General features: G+C 46.4%; 1 protein-coding gene across 1 annotated transcript; it reads left to right on the top strand.

Annotated features, from left to right (window-relative positions):
- The first annotated feature begins 4,460 nt into the window (after window positions 1-4,460).
- LOC149984749 (COX assembly mitochondrial protein homolog) lies at window positions 4,461-22,381 on the top strand. The gene is made up of 4 exons (XM_090215924.1): window positions 4,461-4,597; window positions 5,226-5,318; window positions 20,694-20,784; window positions 21,420-22,381. Exons 1-4 carry the CDS (start codon window positions 4,579-4,581, stop codon window positions 21,538-21,540), a joined length of 324 nt encoding a protein of 107 aa, XP_090072050.1. The 5' UTR covers window positions 4,461-4,578; the 3' UTR covers window positions 21,541-22,381.
- Window positions 22,382-22,671: the final 290 nt, after the last annotated feature.

Here is a 22,671-nt window from a genome sequence, read left to right on the forward strand (position 1 = left end):
TGACCGTGCCCCGTGGACAGACCGTGCCCTCGGGTCCCTGTACAGTAGACTGCCTTTTGTTCATGTTGTCGTAGGTCGTCCAGGTCACACGGGTTGGTGTCAGGATGCATTTCCTCTCCAAACCAAGTGAGGGGGGGTTTACCACAGCGCTGCAATCTGGGCCCATTTCTCAAGCCCACTAAACCCTTTGACACCGCAGTTTTTAATTAAAATTACATTACGCGTAATCAGCCGGAAGAGTTAGCCAGGGAGGGAGGGAGGGAGGGAGGGGGGGGGGTACACTTCTTGACTACAAACCTGTGACGGATGAGTCTGGTGTCAGCCTGCTAAAGACAAGGGCAGGCTAATGCCAGGTCAAGACTGCCCATGGGATGGGGAGGGGAGGCTCAGGTCTGGCCATGGGATGGGGAGGGGAGTGGAGGGGAGGAGAGGGGAGGGGAGGGGAGGGGAGGGGAGGGGAGGGGAGGGGAGGCTCAGGTCTGGCCATGGGCGGGGAGGGGAGGGGAGGGGAGGGGAGGGGAGGGGAGGGGAGGGGAGGGGAGGAGAGGCTCAGGTCTGGCCATGGAATAGGATGGGGAGGGGAGGCTCAGGTCTGGCCATGGGAGGGGATGGGGAGGGGAGGCTCAGGTCTGGCCATGGGAGGGGAGGGGAGGGGAGGGGAGGGGAGAGGAGAGGAGAGGAGAGGAGAGGAGAGGAGAGGAGGGGAGGGGAGGGGAGGGGAGGGGAGGGGAGGCTCAGGTCTGGCCATGGGAGGGGATGGGGAGGGGAGGCTCAGGTCTGGCCATGGGAGGGGAGGGGAGGGGAGGGGAGGGGAGGGGAGGGGAGGGGAGGCGAGGCTTAGGTCTGGCCATGGGAGGGGAGGGGAGGGGAGGGGAGGCTCAGGTCTGGCCATGGGATGGGATGGGGAGGGGAGGCTCAGGTCTGGCCATGGGATGGGCAGGGGAGGGGAGGCTCAGGTCTGGCCATGGGATGAGGATGGGGAGGGGAGGCTCAGGTCTGGCCATGGGAGGGGAGGGGAGGGGAGGGGAGGCGAGGCTTAGGTCTGGCCATGGGAGGAGAGGGGAGGGGATGGGAGGGGGAGGAGAGGGGAGGTGAGAGGAGGCTCAGGTCTGGCCATGGGATGGGATGGGGAGGGGAGGCTCAGGTCTGGCCATGGGATGAGGATGGGGAGGGGAGGCTCAGGTCTGGCCATGGGATGGGATAGGGAGGGGAGGCTCAGGTCTGGCCATGGGATGGGCAGGGGAGGGGAGGCTCAGGTCTGGCCATGGGATGAGGATGGGGAGGGGAGGCTCAGGTCTGGCCATGGGAGGGGAGGGGAGGGGAGGGGAGGCGAGGCTTAGGTCTGGCCATGGGAGGGGAGGGGAGGGGAGGGGAGGCGAGGCTTAGGTCTGGCCATGGGAGGGGAGGGGAGGGGAGGGGAGGCGAGGCTCAGGTCTGGCCATGGGAGGGGAGGGGAGGGGAGGGGAGGGGAGGGGAGGCGAGGCTTAGGTCTGGCCATGGGAGGGGAGGGGAGGGGAGGGGAGGGGAGGGGAGGGGAGGGGAGGCTCAGGTCTGGCCATGGGATGAGGATGGGGAGGGGAGGCTCAGGTCTGGCCATGGGAGGGGAGGGGAGGGGAGTGGAGGGGAGGGGCGGGGAGGCTCAGGTCTGGCCATGGGATGGGATGGGGAGGGGAGGCTCAGGTCTGGCCATGGGATGCACTTTTATTTCTATGACTGATCAAAACTAGTTTTCTCTTGGCTCTCTAGTCTCTCTGCAGCAGACATATGGAGAGCGATATGTTGGGAACATTGAACTGCGACATCAAATTTCAATACTATATAGAATCACCATGCAGTGGCAGAAAACAGTATGTGAACCCTTTGGAATTAACCTGGATTTCTGCATCGATTGGGCAAAACATTTGATCTGATCTTCCTCTCTAAGTCACAACAACAGACAATCACAGTCTGCTCATTAAACTAATAACACACAAATTATTGTATGTTTATTGTCTATATTGAATACATCATTTAAACATTCACAGTGCAGGTTGTAAAAAGTATGTGAACCCCCTAGGCTAATGACTTCTCCAAAAGCTAATTGGAGTCAGGAGTCAGCTAACCAGGAGTCCGAGATTGGAGATGTTGGTTAGAGCTGCCCTGCCCTAATAAAAATACACACAAAATTTGAGTTTTCTATAAGAAGCATTGCCTGATGTGAATCGTGTCTTGAACAAAAGAGATTTCTGAAGACCTAATATTAAAAACTGTTGACTTGAATAAAGCTGGAAAGGGTTGCAAAAGTATCTCTAAAAGCCTTGATGTTCATCAGTCCACGGTAAAGACAAAAGGACTATAAATGGAGAAAGTTCAGCACTGTTGCTACTCTCCCTAGGAGAGGCCGTCCGGCAAAGATGACTGCAAGAGCGCAGCGCAGAATGCTCAATGAGGTTAAGAAGAAATCCTAGAGTGTCAGCTAAAGACTTACAGAAACCTCTGGAACATGCCTAACATCTCTGTTGACGAGTCTACGATATGTAAAACACTAAACAAGAATGGTGTTCATGGGAGGATACCACGGAAGAAGCCACTGCTGTCCAAAAAAAAAAAAACATTGCTGCACGTCTGAAGTTCGCAAAAGAGCACCTGGATGTCCCACAGCGCTACTGGCAAAATATTCTGTGGACAGATGAAACTAAAGTTGAGTTGTTTGGAAGGAAAACACAACACTATGTGTGGAGAGAAACCTCATCCCAGCTATACAGTATGCTGGAAGGAGCATCGTGGTTTGGGGCTGCTGCCTCAGGGCCTGGAATGCTTGGTATCATTGACGGAAAAATGAATTCCCAAGTTAATCAAGACATTTTGCAGGAAAATGTAAGGCTATCTGTCCGCCAATTGAAGCCCAACAGAAGTTGGATGATGCAACAGGACAACGACCCAAATCAACAGAAGAAATTAGGCCTTCTGGAGTGGCCCACTCAGAGTCCTGACCTCAACCCGATTGAGATGCTGTGGCATGACCTCGAGAGAGCAGTTCACCCCCAGACATCCCAAGAATATTGCTTTAACTGAAACAGTTTTGTAAAGAGGAACGGTCCAAAATTCCTCCTGAACCGTTGTTCAGGTCTGATCTGCAACGACAGAAAACGTTTGGATGAGGTTATTGCTGTCAAAGGAGGGTCAACCAGTTATTAAATCCAACGGTTCACATACTTTTTCCCACCCTGCACTGTAAATGTTTCCACGGTGTGTTCAATAAAGACATGAAAACGTATAATTGTTTGTGTGTTATTAGTTAAAGCAGACTGTGTTTGTCTAGTGACCGAGATGAAGATCAATCCCAAAGGGTTCACATACTTTTCCTCGCCACAGTATATTTAGAATCGCAATAAATATCGTATCAGCACATAAGTACGGTGATAATATTGTATTGTGAGGGCCTTGGCAATTCGCAGCCGCACGCACACACACACACACACACACACACACACACACAGATGTTTACATCTGAACCTACAGCCTCTGCACACACACATGATCTCACCAACGTATTGCTCCACAACCAGGCTGCAAAAAAACACAAACACACACACACACACACACACACACACACACACACACACACACACCCCCCCCCCCCCCATCTACCAGTGGAGGTGACAGACTTGCTGTGGTCCCATTTTGCACCCAGCTCCTTGTCTCATGGTCGTCTCGAGAAAGAAAAAAAGCATCTGCACGTGATTTCTCTCTCTGGTGTTTTTCTTTTGATGGAAGAAGGGGGGGGGGGGAGAAGAAAGAAACAACCAACTCTCTGCCACCCTTTCCTCTTCTAGTGGGCAGAAAGGAGACGTGGTGTTTAATGTTAAGAGGACTGTGTGAGAGCTGACGGAAAAAAACAGACAGACTGACTGACTGACTGACAGACAGACAGACGGGCGCTCTGCTTCTGTTGTTGTTGTGGTGGTCCAGGTGTGGCGTCCATTACATTTCAGACCTGTCGTAGATACGCCAGACACCCATACACAAACACCTGTGGGCCTCACATGACTTCCAGACTGCCAGTCTAGAGTCTACAATGGGCCTACACTTCACAGGTGTGATTGTGGTCAGCATCCAGCATGTGTGTGGCACAGCGGCTGTGAAGGAGACACTCCAGCACCACCTTGAATGCAGCTGTGGTCAAACGCTGAGGTACTTCGAGGTGAATGTTGTTATTTCTATCTTATACCAAGTCGTTAACACCAAGTACTGGAGGATGAAAGTCTGTTGGATATCAGGTGAGCTGCCACTGTCAACTCTTCATTTGTTGTTGAAGACAGTACATGGAGTTATTCACTTGGTAGATCCAGTCTCATTTAAAAATGATAACGGAACCATTATTTAACTTGATAGTTATGCGTGATGGACAATGTAATACACGTTTTTAAGTTGTACACGCTTCCAAACAAGCCCTTTGTAGTTTAGAGTTGTGGAGAATTGTGGGCATTGTAGTTCGTTCCACAGTTGAGTGACGCACCCGGAAGTAACGTGGTAAAGAAGAGAGGTCACTTTGCTTCTGTTTTGTAATGTTTTGATTTAGCAACACTGCTGATAATTATGGAAGCAACCAAAGCAGGTATTGTATAGACAATATGTTGAGTATCATTTTCCTATGTCGCTTTTACGGCATCGGTATAGTTGTAAAGCATCTGTAGAAAAGTGTGTGGTCATACGCACATCTTTAAAAACATAACGTTAGGTTCTGGGCTAACAACGTCTAGTGAACAACAAGAAGGCCCCGCCGCACACTGTTAAAGCTCCCAATTCACCGACAACGTTTCCATCCCGACCCGGATCTTCGTCGAATCGAAACGTCGTCAGTAAAGCGGTGGATTGGGAGCTTTAACGGTGTGCGGCGGGGCCTTCTTGTTGTTATCATGGTAAGCAAGTGTCGTAGCCGATTCAACTTGAACTTATAACTGAGTTTTATTTATCTACAAGTCACGTAGCTGTCATTTTGGATATTTAGAGAGCTATCTACGTCGACCTCTTTAAATTGTTTTCTGACATACTCACTAATTGTTTTAGCTATTATACTTCTAATCTTCGACGTTCATTGTTTGCGTCCTCAGAAACGTCTGGGTGAGCTAGATGTTGTTAACTAGCTGTTTAGCTAGTTACTTTGATGGATATGCTAGCCCTGGTACAGCAGGGTAGCTATGACTGATGTGTGTGTGTGTGTGTGTTATTGGGTTGTGTTCCAGAGGAGCCTTTCCTGAGGCATGTGGAGACGGATGTACTCATCCCCAAGATGGTGAGGGAGAAAGCCAAGGAGCTCTGTGCTGAAAAGGTTACAGGTGAATATCTGAGATTTAATAAAAACTTGTGTTAGCTAACCTGAACAAATGCTTAGGCTTTAGGTCAGCGGGCTTACAGTCTTGTGGCACCCAGGCTATATGGGCTGGAACCCAAGATATATGGGCTGGAACCCAAGATGGTCACAGAGATACAGTTGAAGTCAGAAGTTTGCATACACCTTAGACAAATGCATTCAAACTCCGTTTTTCATAATCCCTGACATTTTAATCCAAGGAAACATGTCCTGTTTTAGGTCAGTTAGGATCACCACTTTATTTTAAGAATGTGAGAAGTCAGAATAATATTCGAGAGAGTGATTTATTTCAGCTTTTATTTCTTTCATCACATTCCCAGTGGGTCAGAAGTTTACATACACTCAATTAGTATTTGGTAGCATTGCCTTTACATTGTTTAACTTGGGTCAAATGTTTCGGGTAGCCTTCCACAAGCTTCTCACAATAAATTGGGTGAATTTTGGCCCATTCCTCCTGACAGAGCTGGTGTAACTGAGTCAGGTTTGTAGGCCTCCTTGCTCGCACATGCTTTTTCAGTTCTGCCCATAAATGTTCTATAGGATTGAGGTCAGGGCTTTGTGATGGCCCTCCAATACCTTGACTTTGTTGTCCTTAAGCCATTTTTTCACAGCTTTGGAAGTATGCTTGGAGTCATTGTCCATCTGGAAGACCCATTTGCGACCAAGCTTTAACTTCCTGACTGATGTCTTGAGATGTTGCTTCAATATATCCACATAATTTTCCTCCCTCATGACACCATCTATTTTGTGAAGTGCACTAGTCCCTCCTGCAGCAAAGCACCCCCACAACATGATGCTGCCACCCCCGTGCTTCACGGTTGGGATGGTGTTCCTCTGCTTGCAAGCCTCCCCCTTTTTCCTCCAAACATAATGATGGTAATTATGGCAAACAGTTCTATTTTTGTTTCATCAGACCAGAGGACATTTCTCAAAAAAGTACGATCTTTGTCCCCATGTGCAGTTGCAAACCGTAGTGTGGCTTTTTTATGGCTGTTTTGGAGCAGTGGCTTCTTCCTTGCTGAGCGGCCTTTCAGGTTATGTCGATTTAGGACTCGTTTTACTGTGGATATAAATACTTTTGTACCTGTTTCCTCCAGCATCTTCACAAGGTCCTTTGCTGTTGTTCTGGGATTGATTTGTACTTTTCACACAAAGTACGTTCATTTCTAGGAGACAGAACGCGTCTCCTTCCTGAGCGGTATGACGGCTGCATGGCCCCATGGTGTTTATACTTGCGTACTATTGTTTGTACAGATGAATGTGGTACCTTCAGGCGTTTGGAAATTGCTCCCAAGGATGAACCAGACTTGTGGAGGTCTAAAAATACATTTCTGGGGTCTTGGCTGATTTCTTTAGATTTTCCCATGATGTCAAGCAAAGAGGCACTGAGTTTGAAGGTAGGCCTTGAAATACATCCACAGGTACACCTCCAATTGACTCAAATGATGTCAATTAGCCTATCAGAAGCTTCTAAAGCTATGACATAATTTTCTGGAATTTTCCAAGCTGTTTAAAGGCAAGGTCAACTTAGTGAATGTAAACTGCTGACCCACTGGAATTGTGATACAGTGAAATAATTTGTCTGTAAACAATTGTTGGAAAGATTACTTGTGTCATGCACAAAGTAGATGTCCTAACCGACTTGCCAAAACTATACTTTGTTAACAAGAAACTTGTGGAGTGGTTGAAAAACAAGGTTTAATGACTCCAACCTAAGTAAGTGTCTGTAAACTTCTGACTTCAACTGTATATCCAAAGTTCACCTCCGCTGTTTACACACATTGTCGGGTTGCTGAGGTCTCTACCTTCCCAGTTACAAGCTCAAGCAAAGGCCCTATTAATGCCCTGAGCCAAGACAGAGTATTAATGGACACCTCCCCTGTTGTGTATATTTGTGGTTTTTCTGTTGCGTTCATCTGGCTGTCATGCCCGGTCTGAAAACCAGTCAGAAGTAGATGACCTGATGAAGGGGGGAAAAAAAGACAGTCAAGGCATTTTCTATCTCGACCAAACCTGATATGGTGGTTAAATATGAATATTCCTCTTGATACCACTTCCTCTTTTCTGTCCCCAACGCCTTTTTTTTTTTTTAATAGCAGTGTTAATGGTGCCTTTTATTATAAGGAGTAGAGGCTGCTGATGTGATTGTGTTATAGCTCAACACGTCGGGCCTAACAGAAACGTGTTCTCCTTTTCTTTTTACAGGAAGAGACTTGAAACAGACTGCGGTTATAAATGTTTTTGTTAACATCTCTAAATTCACTTTATGCTGCCGGCATCCACATGGTTATTTATTTTTAACCATACGGAGTCTCTGGGGGGGGGGGGGGTCGCTGCTGTAATGTTGTTGCAGGGCATTTCCACGGCAACGGAGAGATGCTGAGACTCCGAATTCTTTTTTTTTTTTTCACTTTAAAAGAATCTATGTCAAACAAAAGAACAATGATTGAAAAGTTAAACAAACCATTACAACTCGATGCATAAAACTACTTTTAACAATTTCCACCATTTAAAACATTTTTTTATATTTATTTTTTATTTTTTACAAAAACACATTTTCTTGAGGAACAGTGCATGGCACCAGCAGCACAAACCGTCAGTCTGTTACCAAAATGTACATCTGCACTGTTCAAGTAAATGTGTTTTTTTGTTGTTGTAAAAATATTATTTTGAAAATCGTTAAAAGTAATTGTGCATAGAGTTGTATTGTTTGTTTTTTTGAAGTTAGCAATCATTGTTTTTTTGTTAGGCGTCCATTTTAAAAGTGAAAACGGCTCTGCATCATTCTGTTACTGTGGGATTGCCCAACAGCAACTCTTGGTGCTTCGATTGTGGTTAGGCCTAAAGTCTGTCCTCTTCATCCTCTGAGGCGACACGCCTGCTGCTGCTCGCCCAGAGAGGCACAGCCCTCGAGGTGGCAGGGCTGTGGAAATCCCCTTCTGGTCTCCTCTCTGCCCCCTCCTTTTCACACCTCCGCCCCAGCTGCTGTATTGCCTGCATACCACTCTATTTGTATTACTGATGCCTGCAGTGGCTGTTTGCTCTGGTTCTGCCCTGGTTCTGACCTGGTTCTGCCCTGGTTCTGACCTGGTTCTGACACGTGTGTCCTTACTCCTCAGTACTGCACTGATTAGATCAGCTACTTCAGAACAGTCATACGTGTCCTCAGTACTGCACTGATTAGATCAGCACCTTCAGAACAGTCACACGTGTCCTCAGTACTGCACTGATTAGATCAGCTACTTCAGAACAGTCACACGTGTCCTCAGTACTGCACTGATTAGATCAGCTACTTCAGAACAGTCACGCGTGTCCTCAGTACTGCACTGATTAGATCAGCTACTTCAGAACAGTCACACGTGTCCTCAGTACTGCACTGATTAGATCAGCTACTTCAGAACAGTCACACGTGTCCTCAGTACTGCACTGATTAGATCAGCTACTTCAGAACAGTCACACGTGTCCTCAGTACTGCACTTATGAGATCAGCTACTTCAGAACAGTCAGCTCTCCGTATCTCATCACATACAGTGGGGAGAACAAGTATTTGAAACACTGCCGATTTTGCAGGTTTACCTACTTACAAAGCATGTAGAGGTCTGTAATTTTTTATCATAGGTACACTTCAACTGTGAGAGACGGAATCTAAAACAGAGTAGGAATGGGAGAAGGTCATGTGGTCTGATGAGACAAAAATAGAGCTTTTTGGTCTAAACTCCACTCGCCGTGTTTGGAGGAAGAAGAAGGATGAGTACAACCCCAAGAACACCATCCCAACCGTGAAGCATGGAGGTGGAAACATCATTCTTTGGGGATGCTTTTCTGCAAAGGGGACAGGACAACTGCACCGTATTGAGGGGAGGATGGATGGGGCCATGTATCGTGAGATCTTGGCCAACAACCTCCTTCCCTCAGTAAGAGCATTGAAGATGGGTCGTGGCTGGGTCTTCCAGCATGACAACGACCCGAAACACACAGCCAGGGCAACTAAGGAGTGGCTCCGTAAGAAGCATCTCAAGGTCCTGGAGTGGCCTAGCCAGTCTCCAGACCTGAACCAATAGAAAATCTTTGGAGGGAACTAAAAGTCCGTATTGCCCAGCGACAGCCCCGAAACCTGAAGGATCTGGAGAAGGTCTGTATGGAGGAGTGGGCCAAAATCCCTGCTGCAGTGTGTGCAAACCTGGTCAAGAACTACAGGAAACGTATGATCTCTGTAATTGCAAACACAGGTTTCTGTACCAAATATTAAGTTCTGCTTTTCTGATATATCAAATACTTATGTCATGCAATAAAATGCTAATTAATTACTTAAAATTAGTGTGATTTTCTGGATTTTTGTTTTAGATTCCGTCTCTCACAGTTGAAGTGTACCTATGATAAAAATGACAGACCTCTACATGCTTTGTAAGTAGGAAAACCTGCAACATCGGCAGTGTATCAAATACTTGTTCACCCCACTGTATATGATTATGTAGAGGTGATTGATGTCAGTTTTGTCTGGGGACTCGGATTAGGAGATTATAATTTTAGTGGAGGGGGGGGGGGTTGTGATAATCCCTCACTACTTCATACCTCCTCCTCCCGAAGTCCTCTTCCTCTCACTACCACGTAGTCTCTAGTGGAGATCACTGGATAATGTGTACGTCCCACGTGGTACCCTATTCCCTAATGGGCCCTGGTTAAAATTAGTGCACTATATAGGGAATAGGGCTCTGGTCTATAGTAGTGCACTATATAGGGAATAGGGCTCTGGTCTATAGTAGTGCACTATATAGGGAATAGGGTGTCAGTTGGGAGGCTGCCTCTGAGATCACTGTCACTATGGTCCTTTCTGTCACTGTGTTGGGTGACTGCTGATGTGTGATGGGGTACCCCCCCCCAGTACAGTCCTCTGAGATCACAGTCACTGTGTTGGGTGACTGCTGATGTGTGATGGGATACCCCCCCAGTACAGTCCTCTGAGATCACAGTCACTGTGTTGGGTGACTGCTGATGTGTGATGGGGTACCCCCCCAATACAGTCCTCTGAGATCACAGTCACTGTGTTGGGTGACTGCTGATGTGTGATGGGATACCCCCCCAGTACAGTCCTCTGAGATCAGTCACTGTGTTGGGTGACTGCTGAAGTGTGATGGGATACCCCCCCAGTACAGTCCTCTGAGATCAGTCACTGTGTTGGGTGACTGCTGATGTGTGATGGGATACCCCCCAGTACAGTCCTCTGAGATCAGTCACTGTGTTAGGTGACTGCAGATGTGTGATGGGATACCCCCCAGTACAGTCCTCTGAGATCACAGTCACTGTGTTGCGTGACTGCTGATGTGTGATGGGATACCCCCCCAGTACAGTCCTCTGAGATTACAGTCACTGTATTGGGTGACTGCTGATGTGTGATGGGATACCCCCCCAGTACAGTCCTCTGTGTTTCTGTTCTGCTGATTTACATTAGTCACACTGTTCTGCCTCGTCAAATTGCTTCTGCAGGTTTTCCTGCGTTGGGATGAAAAGCAAGTCGTGGTGATAATCATGCTGATCAGAACAGGGAGATTATCATGATGGGTTTGCATCCCAAATGGCACCCTATTCTCTATACAGTGTACTGCTGTTGAGCAGGGCTCTGGTCTAAAAGGTTGTGCACTTCGTAGGGGTTAGGATACATTGTCATTTTGGGATGCGTTCCATTGTTGTTTATGAGACACTGGAGACGGGGGGGGGGGGGGGGGGGGGGGGGCGAGGCTAATTAAAGTCTGGCTAACAGCATGAAGAGACGAGGCCAGGACCCTTCAGCACCTCTTTAACACCACCAACACAATGGCACCTTTTCATCCACAACACCTTGATATCAGTTAGAAAGGATTGACAGGGAATATCTTGGTGTTTTTAGAAAATCTCTGTAGTCTAATGGCCAACTCCACCTCTGTATGATTCACTTTGCACTCAGCTGTTTGTCAGGGTCTCAACTGCTTTTTGGCAAACATCATGTCTTTTTTTTAATGAAATGGTTAGAAAAGGAGAGTCTTTTAAGTCGAACATCTCAGCCCTAAATGTGTCTTCTACGGTCAAACTAAAAGAGACACACCGAGCTCTGTACGTCATTCAGAGTAACTATAGACCTGGTTGGTTTACAGAGTTCTGTACGTTATTTAGAGTCAATATAGACCTCGTTGGTTTACTGAGTTCTGTACGTTATTTAAGGTCAATATAGACCTCGTTGGTTTACAGAGTTCTGTACGTTATTCATAGTAACAATAGACCTTGTTGGGTTACAGAGTTCTGTACGTTATTCATAGTAACTATAGACCTCATTGGTTTACAGAGTTCTGTACGTTATTCATAGTAACTATAGACCTGGTTGGTTTACAGAGTTCTGTACGTTATTTAGAGTCAATATAGACCTGGTTGGTTTACAGAGTTCTGTATGTCATTCAGAGTAACTATAGACCTCGTTGGTTTACAGAGTTCTGTACGTTAGTCATAGTAACTATAGACCTCGTTGGTTTACAGCGTTCTGTACGTTATTCATAGTAACTATAGACCTCGTTGGTTTACAGAGTTCTGTACGTCATTCAGCGTAACTATAGACCTCGTTGGTTTACAGAGTTCTGTACGTCATTCAGCGTAACTATAGACCTGGTTGGTTTACAGAGTTCTGTACGTCATTCAGCGTAACTATAGACCTGGTTGGTTTACAGAGTTCTGTATGTCATTCAGCGTAACTATAGACCTGGTTGGTTTACAGAGTTCTGTATGTCATTCAGCGTAACTATAGACCTCGTTGGTTTACAGAGTTCTGTACGTCATTCAGCGTAACTATAGACCTCGTTGGTTTACAGAGTTCTGTACGTCATTCAGCGTAACTATAGATCATTAGTGTTGAGCGATTTAACAGCCATTTCCTATTTCTTCCGGTTATTAAACAACTACTTGACCGATGTCGGTTCAATTACTTGAATTCCATTTAGTTTGTTTTTTTGGGGGAGCCCAAATAATTCATGAAAGAAATCAGACTAAAGGCCGTACAGTATGGAGAGCACATAGCGCTAGATGGCCTGGCTGGCTGCTAATGCCTGAGCAGAGATCAGATGATTTTACTTTAAAGAATGTAAAAGAACAGTTATCAAATAAAAACTAAGTAAAATACGCAACTGAAATATTGTATTTCTTTCATTGTAATTTCCTGTTCTATTGATGTCGACCCAACGTGGGCCTGACAGAGACAGACAATATCATATTTTAGAGGTTTTGGAAGTTGAATGTTTACTATTTTCACTAAATCATTGTGACATTATTTCATAATACGTTATCAAAACCCAAAACCGTGATGATTGTTTAAATAAAATGCAACCGAAACTGAACTAACCTCCAAAAAAGCCCTATTTGCTCAGCACTACTCTGTATGTATGGCCTCTGTGTGAATAGAAAGCCCTATTGGCTCAGCACTATTCTATATGTATGGCCTCTCCTCTGTGTGAATAGAAAGCCCTATTGGCTCAGCACTATTCTATATGTAGGGCCTCTGTGTGAATAGAAAGCCCTGTTGGCTCAGCACTATTCTATATGTATGGCCTGTCCTCTGTGTGAATAGAAAGCCCTATTGGCTCAGCACTATTCTAAATGTATGGCCTCTCCTCTGTGTGAATAGAAAGCCCTATTGGCTCAGCACTATTCTATATGTATGACCTCTCCTCTGTGTGAATAGAAAGCCCTATTGGCTCAGCACTATTCTATATGTATGGCCTGTCCTCTGTGTGAATAGAAAGCCCTATTGGCTCAGCACTATTCTATATGTATGGCCTCTCCTCTGTGTGAATAGAAAGCCCTATTGGCTCAGCACTATTCTATATGTATGGCCTCTGTGTGAATAGAAAGCCCTAATGGCTCAGCTCTATTCTATATGTATGGCCTCTCCTCTGTGTGAATAGAAAGCCCTATTGGCTCAGCACTATTCTATATGTATGACCTCTCCTCTGTGTGAATAGAAAGCCCTAATGGCTCAGCTCTATTCTATATGTATGGCCTCTCCTCTGTGTGAACAGAAATCCCTATTGTCTCAGCACTATTCTATATGTATGGCCTATGTGTGAATAGAAAGCCCTAATGGCTCAGCTCTATTCTATATGTATGGCCTCTCCTCTGTGTGAATAGAAAGCCCTAATGGCTCAGCTCTATTCTATATGTATGGCCTCTCCTCTGTGTGAACAGAAAGCCCTATTGTCTCAGCACTATTCTATATGTATGGCCTCTCCTCTGTGTGAATAGAAAGCCCTATTGTCTCAGCACTATTCTATATGTATGGCCTCTCCTCTGTGTGAACAGAAAGCCCTATTGTCTCAGCACTATTCTATATGTATGGCCTCTTCTCTGTGTGAACAGAAAGCCCTATTGTCTCAGCACTATTCTATATGTATGGCCTCTCCTCTGTGTGAACAGAAAGCCCTATTGGCTCAGCACTAATCTATATGTATGGCCTCTCCTCTGTTTGAATAGAAAGCCCTATTGGCTCAGCACTATTCTATATGTATGACCTCTCCTCTGTGTGAATAGAAAGCCCTAATGGCTCAGCTCTATTCTATATGTATGGCCTCTCCTCTGTGTGAACAGAAATCCCTAATGGCTCAGCTCTATTCTATATGTATGGCCTATGTGTGAATAGAAAGCCCTAATGGCTCAGCTCTATTCTATATGTATGGCCTCTCCTCTGTGTGAATAGAAAGCCCTATTGGCTCAGCACTATTCTATATGTATGACCTCTCCTCTGTGTGAATAGAAAGCCCTAATGGCTCAGCTCTATTCTATATGTATGGCCTCTCCTCTGTGTGAACAGAAAGCCCTATTGTCTCAGCACTATTCTATATGTATGGCCTCTCCTCTGTGTGAATAGAAAGCCCTATTGTCTCAGCACTATTCTATATGTATGGCCTCTCCTCTGTGTGAACAGAAAGCCCTATTGTCTCAGCACTATTCTATATGTATGGCCTCTCCTCTGTGTGAACAGAAAGCCCTATTGTCTCAGCACTATTCTATATGTATGGCCTCTCCTCTGTGTGAACAGAAAGCCCTATTGGCTCAGCACTAATCTATATGTATGGCCTCTCCTCTGTTTGAATAGAAAGCCCTATTGGCTCAGCACTATTCTATATGTATGGCCTCTCCTCTGTGTGAATAGAAAGCCCTATTGTCTCAGCACTATTCTATATGTATGTCCTCTCCTCTGTGTGAATAGAAAGCCCTATTGGCTCAGCACTATTCTATATGTGTGGCCTCCGTGTGAATAGAAAGCCCTATTGGCTCAGCACTATTATATATGTAGGGCCTCTGTGTGAATAGAAAGCCCTATTGGCTCAGCACTATTCTATATGTAGGGCCTCTCCTCTGTGTGAATAGAAAGCCCTATTGGCTCAGCACTATTCTATATGTGTGGCCTCCGTGTGAATAGAAACCCCTATTGGCTCAGCACTATTCTATATGTAGGGCCTCTCCTCTGTGTGAACAGAAACCCCTATTGGCTCAGCACTATTCTATATGTAGGGCCTCTCCTCTGTGTGAATAGTTTAGATTGCTGCTCTTTTCCATTCATATTAATAGCCAGATAGGCCTGGTCTGTGTGAGGGACAGTTATAATGGACCATGCCAGACAGATAGGCCTGGTCTGTGTGTGAGGGACAGTTATAATGGACCATGCCAGACAGATAGGCCTGGTCTGTGTGAGGGACAGTTATAATGGACCATGCCAGACAGATAGGCCTGGTCTGTGTGAGGGACAGTTATAATGGACCATGTCAGACAGATAGGCCTGGTCTGTGTGAAGGACCGTTATAATGGACCATGTCAGACAGCTAGGCCTGGTCTGTGTGAGGAACAGTTATAATGGACCATGTCAGACAGATAGGCCTGGTCTGTGTGAGGGACAGTTATAATGGACCATGTCAGCCAGATAGGCCTGGTCTGTGTGAGGGACAGTTATAATGGACCATGTCAGACAGATAGGCCTGGTCTGTGTGAGGGACCGTTATAATGGACCATGCCAGACAGATAGGCCTGGTCTGTGTGAAGGACCGTTATAATGGACCATGCCAGACAGATAGGCCTGGTCTGTGTGAAGGACCGTTATAATGGACCATGCCAGACAGATAGGCCTGGTCTGTGTGAGGGACCGTTATAATGGACCATGTCAGCCAGATAGGCCTGGTCTGTGTGAAGGACCGTTATAATGGACCATGCCAGACAGATAGGCCTGGTCTGTGTGAGGGACCGTTATAATGGACCATGCCAGACAGATAGGCCTGGTCTGTGTGAGGGACCGTTATAATGGACCATGCCAGACAGATAGGCCTGGTCTGTGTGTGAGGGACAGTTATAATGGACCATGCCAGACAGATAGGCCTGGTCTGTGTGAAGAACCGTTATAATGGACCGTGCCAGACAGATAGGCCTGGTCTGTGTGAAGGACCGTTATAATGGACCATGCCAGACAGCTAGGCCTGGTCTGTGTGAGGGACCGTTATAATGGACCATGTCAGCCAGATAGGCCTGGTCTGTGTGAGGGACAGTTATAATGGACCATGCCAGACAGATAGGCCTGGTCTGTGTGAGGGACCGTTATAATGGACCATGCCAGACAGATAGGCCTGGTCTGTGTGAGGGACAGTTATAATGGACCATGCCAGACAGATAGGCCTGGTCTGTGTGAGGGACAGTTATAATGGACCATGTCAGACAGATAGGCCTGGTCTGTGTGAGGGACCGTTATAATGGACCATGTCAGCCAGATAGGCCTGGTCTGTGTGAGGGACCGTTATAATGGACCATGTCAGACAGATAGGCCTGGTCTGTGTGAGGGACAGTTATAATGGACCATGCCAGACAGATAGGCCTGGTCTGTGTGAGGGACAGTTATAATGGACCATGCCAGACAGATAGGCCTGGTCTGTGTGAGGGACAGTTATAATGGACCATGCCAGACAGATAGGCCTGGTCTGTGTGAGGGACAGTTATAATGGACCATGTCAGACAGATAGGCCTGGTCTGTGTGAAGGACCGTTATAATGGACCATGTCAGACAGCTAGGCCTGGTCTGTGTGAGGAACAGTTATAATGGACCATGTCAGACAGATAGGCCTGGTCTGTGTGAGGGACAGTTATAATGGACCATGTCAGCCAGATAGGCCTGGTCTGTGTGAGGGACAGTTATAATGGACCATGTCAGACAGATAGGCCTGGTCTGTGTGAGGGACCGTTATAATGGACCATGCCAGACAGATAGGCCTGGTCTGTGTGAAGGACCGTTATAATGGACCATGCCAGACAGATAGGCCTGGTCTGTGTGAAGGACCGTTATAATGGACCATGCCAGACAGATAGGCCTGGTCTGTGTGAGGGACCGTTATAATGGACCATGTCAGCCAGATAGGCCTGGTCTGTGTGAAGGACCGTTATAATGGACCATGCCAGACAGATAGGCCTGGTCTGTGTGAGGGACCGTTATAATGGACCATGCCAGACAGATAGGCCTGGTCTGTGTGAGGGACCGTTATAATGGACCATGCCAGACAGATAGGCCTGGTCTGTGTGTGAGGGACAGTTATAATGGACCATGCCAGACAGATAGGCCTGGTCTGTGTGAAGAACCGTTATAATGGACCATGCCAGACAGATAGGCCTGGTCTGTGTGAAGAACCGTTATAATGGACCGTGCCAGACAGATAGGCCTGGTCTGTGTGAAGGACCGTTATAATGGACCATGCCAGACAGCTAGGCCTGGTCTGTGTGAGGGACCGTTATAATGGACCATGTCAGCCAGATAGGCCTGGTCTGTGTGAGGGACAGTTATAATGGACCATGCCAGACAGATAGGCCTGGTCTGTGTGAGGGACCGTTATAATGGACCATGCCAGACAGATAGGCCTGGTCTGTGTGAGGGACAGTTATAATGGACCATGCCAGACAGATAGGCCTGGTCTGTGTGAGGGACAGTTATAATGGACCATGTCAGACAGATAGGCCTGGTCTGTGTGAGGGACCGTTATAATGGACCATGTCAGCCAGATAGGCCTGGTCTGTGTGAGGGACCGTTATAATGGACCATGTCAGACAGATAGGCCTGGTCTGTGTGAGGGACAGTTATAATGGACCATGCCAGACAGATAGGCCTGGTCTGTGTGAGGGACAGTTATAATGGACCATGTCAGACAGCTAGGCCTGGTCTGTGTGAAGGACCGTTATAATGGACCATGTCAGACAGATAGGCCTGGTCTGTGTGAGGGACCGTTATAATGGACCATGTCAGCCAGATAGGCCTGGTCTGTGTGAGGGACAGTTATAATGGACCATGCCAGACAGATAGGCCTGGTCTGTGTGAGGGACAGTTATAATGGACCATGCCAGACAGATAGGCCTGGTCTGTGTGAGGGACAGTTATAATGGACCATGCCAGACAGATAGGCCTGGTCTGTGTGTGAGGGACAGTTATAATGGACCATGCCAGACAGATAGGCCTGGTCTGTGTGAGGGACCGTTATAATGGACCATGTCAGACAGATAGGCCTGGTCTGTGTGAGGGACCGTTATAATGGACCATGCCAGACAGATAGGCCTGGTCTGTGTGAGGGACCGTTATAATGGACCATGTCAGACAGATAGGCCTGGTCTGTGTGAGGGACCGTTATAATGGACCATGCCAGACAGATAGGCCTGGTCTGTGTGAGGGACCGTTATAATGGACCATGTCAGCCAGATAGGCCTGGTCTGTGTGAAGGACCGTTATAATGGACCATGCCAGACAGATAGGCCTGGTCTGTGTGAGGGACCGTTATAATGGACCATGCCAGACAGATAGGCCTGGTCTGTGTGAGGGACCGTTATAATGGACCATGCCAGACAGATAGGCCTGGTCTGTGTGTGAGGGACAGTTATAATGGACCATGCCAGACAGATAGGCCTGGTCTGTGTGAAGAACCGTTATAATGGACCGTGCCAGACAGATAGGCCTGGTCTGTGTGAAGGACCGTTATAATGGACCATGCCAGACAGCTAGGCCTGGTCTGTGTGAGGGACCGTTATAATGGACCATGTCAGCCAGATAGGCCTGGTCTGTGTGAGGGACAGTTATAATGGACCATGCCAGACAGATAGGCCTGGTCTGTGTGAGGGACCGTTATAATGGACCATGCCAGACAGATAGGCCTGGTCTGTGTGAGGGACAGTTATAATGGACCATGCCAGACAGATAGGCCTGGTCTGTGTGAGGGACAGTTATAATGGACCATGCCAGACAGATAGGCCTGGTCTGTGTGAGGGACAGTTATAATGGACCATGCCAGACAGATAGGCCTGGTCTGTGTGAGGGACAGTTATAATGGACCATGTCAGACAGATAGGCCTGGTCTGTGTGTGAGGGACCGTTATAATGGACCATGCCAGACAGATAGGCCTGGTCTGTGTGAAGAACCGTTATAATGGACCGTGCCAGACAGATAGGCCTGGTCTGTGTGAAGGACCGTTATAATGGACCATGCCAGACAGCTAGGCCTGGTCTGTGTGAGGGACCGTTATAATGGACCATGTCAGCCAGATAGGCCTGGTCTGTGTGAGGGACAGTTATAATGGACCATGCCAGACAGATAGGCCTGGTCTGTGTGAGGGACCGTTATAATGGACCATGCCAGACAGATAGGCCTGGTCTGTGTGAGGGACAGTTATAATGGACCATGTCAGACAGATAGGCCTGGTCTGTGTGAGGGACAGTTATAATGGACCGTGCCAGACAGATAGGCCTGGTCTGTGTGAGGGACAGTTATAATGGACCATGCCAGACAGATAGGCCTGGTCTGTGTGAAGGACCGTTATAATGGACCATGACAGACAGATAGTTACACTGGTGCCAATGTGGACAGAAACACCAACCACAGGTATGAATAGATATGATGTAGTCTCCTTTTTTTATCTCAGCCTGGTGGAAGAGGAGACACTGGGGCTGTGGTAAGATAAGAGGCCTGTCAGTACCCACTACGGTGGTATCTACTCTGACCAGGCTTGTCACCGTGTGGCAGAGAGGCCTAGCAGAGACAGTATGGTTGGCTGTCCCCTCTCTCTCTCTCTCTCTCTCTCAGCCTGTGGCGACACTCAGATTGACAGAGGGGGACAGATTTGAAAGAGACATGACCTGTTTAGACTGGGGCTCTTACCCTGGTTGCTTTTTAAAAGGCCCTTGTCTTAACGGTATCATAGCTTGGGAATCCAAACTGAATCACGCTGCGTTTTGCGATTCTTTTACTTTCACTAATTCAGTCTGGTTTTTGTGATTTAAGTTTGGATTTCAAGACTACTCTGATCCACTGGCTAAATATATGTCTCCTTCCATCTATCTGGTTTCAGGGTTCAACCACTGCTGTAAAGAGACTGGTTTCCTGATGGTGGTAATTTACTGGCTAAATCTGTCTCCTTCCATCTATCTGGTTTCAGGGTTCAACCACTGCTGTAAAGAGACTGGTTTCCTGATGGTGGTAATTTACTGGCTAAATCTGTCTCCTTCCATCTATCTGGTTTCAGCGTTCAACCACTGCTGTAAAGAGACTGGTTTCCTGATGGTGGTAATTTACTGGCTAAATCTGTCTCCTTCCATCTATCTGGTTTCAGCGTTCAACCACTGCTGTAAAGAGACTGGTTTCCTGATGGTGGTAATTTACTGGCTAAATCTGTCTCCTTCCATCTATCTGGTTTCAGGGTTCAACCACTGCTGTAAAGAGACTGGTTTCCTGATGGTGGTAATTTACTGGCTAAATCTGTCTCCTTCCATCTATCTGGTTTCAGCGTTCAACCACTGTTGTAAAGAGACTGGTTTCCTGATGGTGGTAATTTACTGGCTAAATCTGTCTCCTTCCATCTATCTGGTTTCAGCGTTCAACCACTGTTGTAAAGAGACTGGTTTCCTGATGGTGGTAATTTACTGGCTAAATCTGTGTCTCCTTCCATCCATCTGGTTTCAGCGTTCAACCACTGTTGTAAAGAGACTGGTTTCCTGATGGTGGTAATTTACTGGCTAAATCTGTGTCTCCTTCCATCCATCTGGTTTCAGCGTTCAACCACTGCTGTAAAGAGACTGGTTTCCTGATGGTGGTAATTTATTGGCTAAATCTGTGTCTCCTTCCATCCATCTGGTTTCAGCGTTCAACCACTGCTGTAAAGAGACTGGTTTCCTGATGGTGGTAATTTACTGGCTAAATCTGTGTCTCCTTCCATCCATCTGGTTTCAGCGTTCAACCACTGTTGTAAAGAGACTGGTTTCCTGATGGTGGTAATTTACTGGCTAAATCTGTGTCTCCTTCCATCCATCTGGTTTCAGCGTTCAACCACTGCTGTAAAGAGACTGGTTTCCTGATGGTGTTCAAGTGTCGGGATCAGAACGCTGCCCTGAAGGAGTGTCTGACCGTACAGTGAGTCAACTAACTCACACCTCATGTCATCAATGAGACTTCGTAAAACATGTATTTTATTTACAGTTTAAAACAAATACATTTCATGTTTTATAACCGTTTTAAGACCAAACAAATTATATGAAGTACAATACATTTATTTGTTTTCTGTTATGTTGTTCATACTAGTTCTAATGATAACTGTTGTTCATACTAGTTCTAATGATAACTGTTGTTCATACTAGTTCTAATGATAACTGTTGTTCATACTAGTTCTAATGATAACTGTTGTTCATACTGACTCAGTGTTCTAATGATAACTGTTGTTCATACTAGTTCTAATGATAACTGTTGTTCATACTGACTCAGTGTTCTAATGATAACTGTTGTTCATACTGACTCAGTGTTCTAATGATAACTGTTGTTCATACTAGTTCTAATGATAACTGTTGTTCATACTAGTTCTAATGATAACTGTTGTTCATACTAGTTCTAATGATAACTGTTGTTCATACTAGTTCTAATGATAACTGTTGTTCATACTGACTCAGTGTTCTAATGATAACTGTTCTTCATACTAGTTCTAATGATAACTGTTGTTCATACTGACTCAGTGTTCTAATGATAACTGTCTTCTGTTCACCACTCTCTCTCAGCTACAGAGACTCGGCGTTCTTCGAGGAGTGCAAGCAGGAGTACATCAAGGAGAAGCTGGAGTACCAGAGGACAGGGGTGGCGGCTAAGAACCGCTCACAAAAACTACCAACCAGCATGTAGGTTCCAAATTGACCCCTGACCCCTGAACATGTTGCTTCCACCTGTCCAATCCTCTCAGATCTACAGGATTGGTTCGGTAGCAGGGGCTAGGGGTCACGGAGGGTGGCAGGGGGAGTGAGGGCTACTCACGGGGCATTACAGTGTGTGTATTGTACATCCGGTTGGGATGCTCATTGCCCCAACGGGAGGAACTAGATCAACGAAGGGGCAGGAGACAGGAGGTCATCCTAGGCCCTAAGTGACCTGTGTAACGACTACGAGGCAGATTGGCAAGGTGTGTCTAAAGGCCTCCGTTCACCTGTATGTAGGGAAAATAAATCTCTTACAGATACGTGTTCCTCAACAGAGTCTCTCTGGTTGATCTGATCTAACAGTCAGGATGGAAAAATCACACTGTTCCTCCTATTTCAGAATGATCCAATAATGTTTTGTTGTTGATGCTGTCTGTCTGCTCTGCAGTTTGTATATTTATGAAGAATTCTTTCTGTCAATGCTTTGGAAACGTTTTCATGTTGAGTTTGTTAGCAACCAATACTGTCCAAAGTGAGATTGATTCCAATGATATAAGACCTGTCCAAAGTCCATGAATAATAGTCAAGGTGTTGACATCCTCCACTCTGAGAATGTTCCGGATGGTTCATAATTATACACAAGATTGATACTGCATAGAGGCTCCATCCCGTAGTTAGGATTCACCGGTGGGTTGCCGTAACTACTGGTGTGATGACCGGTGAAGCATTATGGGTAGAGAGTTGTTGTAAAAAAAGGTCTGATTTTTAATATAACATTTGACTTGACATTGTGTTAACGTACATATAAATAAAGACAAACAGATGTTCTAGCCTCTCTGTGTGTGTGTGTTGTGACTTCTGCTTTTTAAACCATACAGGTGTCACAAGGAATAACTTCCAGGTTCACAATCACCCTTCTGTTTTTTTTTCAATGTCCCTTGAAATACCTATTTGAAGTCTTATTACCGAGGCACTTAGGCTTGTGACTGTCGTACCTCCACACATCCTTGATTTATACAGTGTGTGGTTCGCTGACTCTCGCCCAGATCTCATCTACCATGTTTATATTCCATGTGTTAATCTCTATTCATTTTATTCATACGAGCCTGACGCTGTGTGC

Source organism: Oncorhynchus mykiss, chromosome 2 (genome assembly GCF_057628025.1).
Source record: "Oncorhynchus mykiss isolate SJ-2025 chromosome 2, ASM5762802v1, whole genome shotgun sequence".
Taxonomy (NCBI): domain Eukaryota; kingdom Metazoa; phylum Chordata; class Actinopteri; order Salmoniformes; family Salmonidae; genus Oncorhynchus; species Oncorhynchus mykiss.